Source organism: Saprolegnia parasitica (assembly GCF_000151545.1).
Source record: "Saprolegnia parasitica CBS 223.65 unplaced genomic scaffold supercont2.635, whole genome shotgun sequence".
Classification (NCBI taxonomy): Eukaryota; Oomycota; class Saprolegniomycetes; order Saprolegniales; family Saprolegniaceae; genus Saprolegnia; species Saprolegnia parasitica.
In genome coordinates, this window is record NW_012157029.1 from 1 (window position 1) to 1,800 (window position 1,800).

At 63.1% G+C, this 1,800-nt stretch overlaps 1 protein-coding gene across 1 annotated transcript; it reads right to left on the reverse strand.

Annotated features, from left to right (window-relative positions):
• Positions 1–229: 229 nt before the first annotated feature.
• SPRG_17518 (hypothetical protein) lies at positions 230–1,364 on the reverse strand (the record flags this gene model as incomplete). Its single annotated transcript, XM_012356903.1, has 2 exons — positions 230–313; positions 429–1,364. 2 exons carry the CDS (start codon positions 1,362–1,364, stop codon positions 230–232), a joined length of 1,020 nt encoding a protein of 339 aa, XP_012212293.1.
• Between the last annotated feature and the right edge of the window lie 436 nt (positions 1,365–1,800).

A 1,800-nucleotide genomic window follows, 5' to 3' on the forward strand; every position in this document is an offset into this window, starting at 1 on the left:
GTAGTCGTCAGCGTCGTTGTCGGCGTGGGCGTCGAGCGTAGGCGTCGGTGTAGGTGTCGGCGTGGGTGTCGGCGTGGGCGTGGTGTCGGCGTGGGCGTCGGTGTTGATGTTGGCGTGGGCGTCGGAGCGGGCGTCGGAGCGGGCGTCGGAGCGGGCGTCGGAGCCGGTGTCAGAGCGGGCGTCTGAGCGGGCGTCGGAGCGGGTGTCGGAGCGGGCGTCGGAGCCGGTGTCAGAGCAGGTGTCGGAGCAGGTGTCGGAGCGGGCGTCGGAGCGGGCGTCGGAGCCGGTGTCGGAGCGGGCGTCGGTGTCGGCGCTATCGTAGCTAGAGAACGCGTTGCAAGGGTTTTCGTGGGCAGGAGTGGCCGCGTTGTTGGTTGTCGAGTTGTTGTGTACTTGCGTGGCGCGGCGGGGACCAAGTGAGGGAATACGGGCTTCGGAAAGTTCGCGGCTTTGGCGGTGCCGTTGGCGTTGAAGTAGCCAAAGTGCTTCTCGAGCGGTTCCGGCTGTGTCGTGTCGTCGTCACGCAAGTTGTAGAAGGAGTACCAGAAGATGTCGCCACCGCCCCGAGACGGCGTCCACTGCATGAGCGCGTTGTAGTACTTGATCGCGTTGTCCAGGCTCGGGACGACGCGGGGCGCCACACTCGGCGACGGGCCGCCGGTCGAGTAGCCGGTCTCCGTGAGGCGTAGCTTGTGCGCGGGGTAGATCGCTAGCATTTGGTCCCAGAGCGCCGTCACGAGCGCCGTCGGGTCAAGTGCGTCGTAACCGTTGTCAAAGAACGGGTAGATGTTGACGCCGATGACGTCGCAAGCGTCGGCGAGGGCAAGCATCTCCGTGCGGATCGCAGGGTTGAGCCACTCGGTGATGCGCTGGACGGTGCCGACGGGCACGACGATCGAGCCGTTGGTGCGGTTGGCGACCTCGGACTTGATGTGCTGCACCTGGTTGGCAATGTACGCGGCCGCAAAGTCACCGTACGGAGCCACGTTTTCGTTGCCGACCAAGACGGCGCGGACGGTCTCGGGGTAAGCCACGGCGCCGTCGATGGCAGCGGCCACCTGGAGCCAGTACCACGGCTCGTGGACCATGTAGACGCCCAGGTACACCGGGACGCCGTTGGCGGCGGCAATCGGCGCCACGTCCACCGAGTGGTACTTGGAGTAGTACGTGCGGACCGTGTGCACGTACGGCTTCATCTGGGCAAAGTCCTCGTTAATGCCGGCGGCGAGCGCGGGCGCGTCCAAAGCTTCCCACGGCTGGAGCGGGTACGAGTCGAGGTGGAAAGGCGAATAGCACGCACTTGGGCGAATCGGCGTCGCCGACGCAACGGCGAGACCAGCAAGAAGAAATAGTCGAGCGAGCATGCGACCAGAAATTGCAGAGTGATCTCGAGCCACTGGCGACCGCAAGTCCACTCAGAGACACTTGTGTCATTCGTCCTGTCTCGGGCAGGTGGTGGGCGTCTTGACCCTTAACTAGACTTCGGCCGGCGCTACTGCTGGACTAGGCACCCATGTACTCTTCACAATTGATGTCTGCGATCAACGCCTGTCCAGATGGCCACCCAACATGTCTTGGCATATATTTTTGCTCGTAACGAGGCGCATGCGCGCACGTGGTCTGCGGTGCCGAGTTGCAGTGGCACTGGATACCAAGAGTACCCGTGTGGAAACAAACGATAAGTCGGTAGAGTGCATTTAGTTATTGCACAGGTGTCGTGCACTGCAAGGGGACCCTTGGTTGCTGCAACTCTCGCAGCTTGTCCTTCTCTCGCAACGCTAATACGGCACGACCGAAATG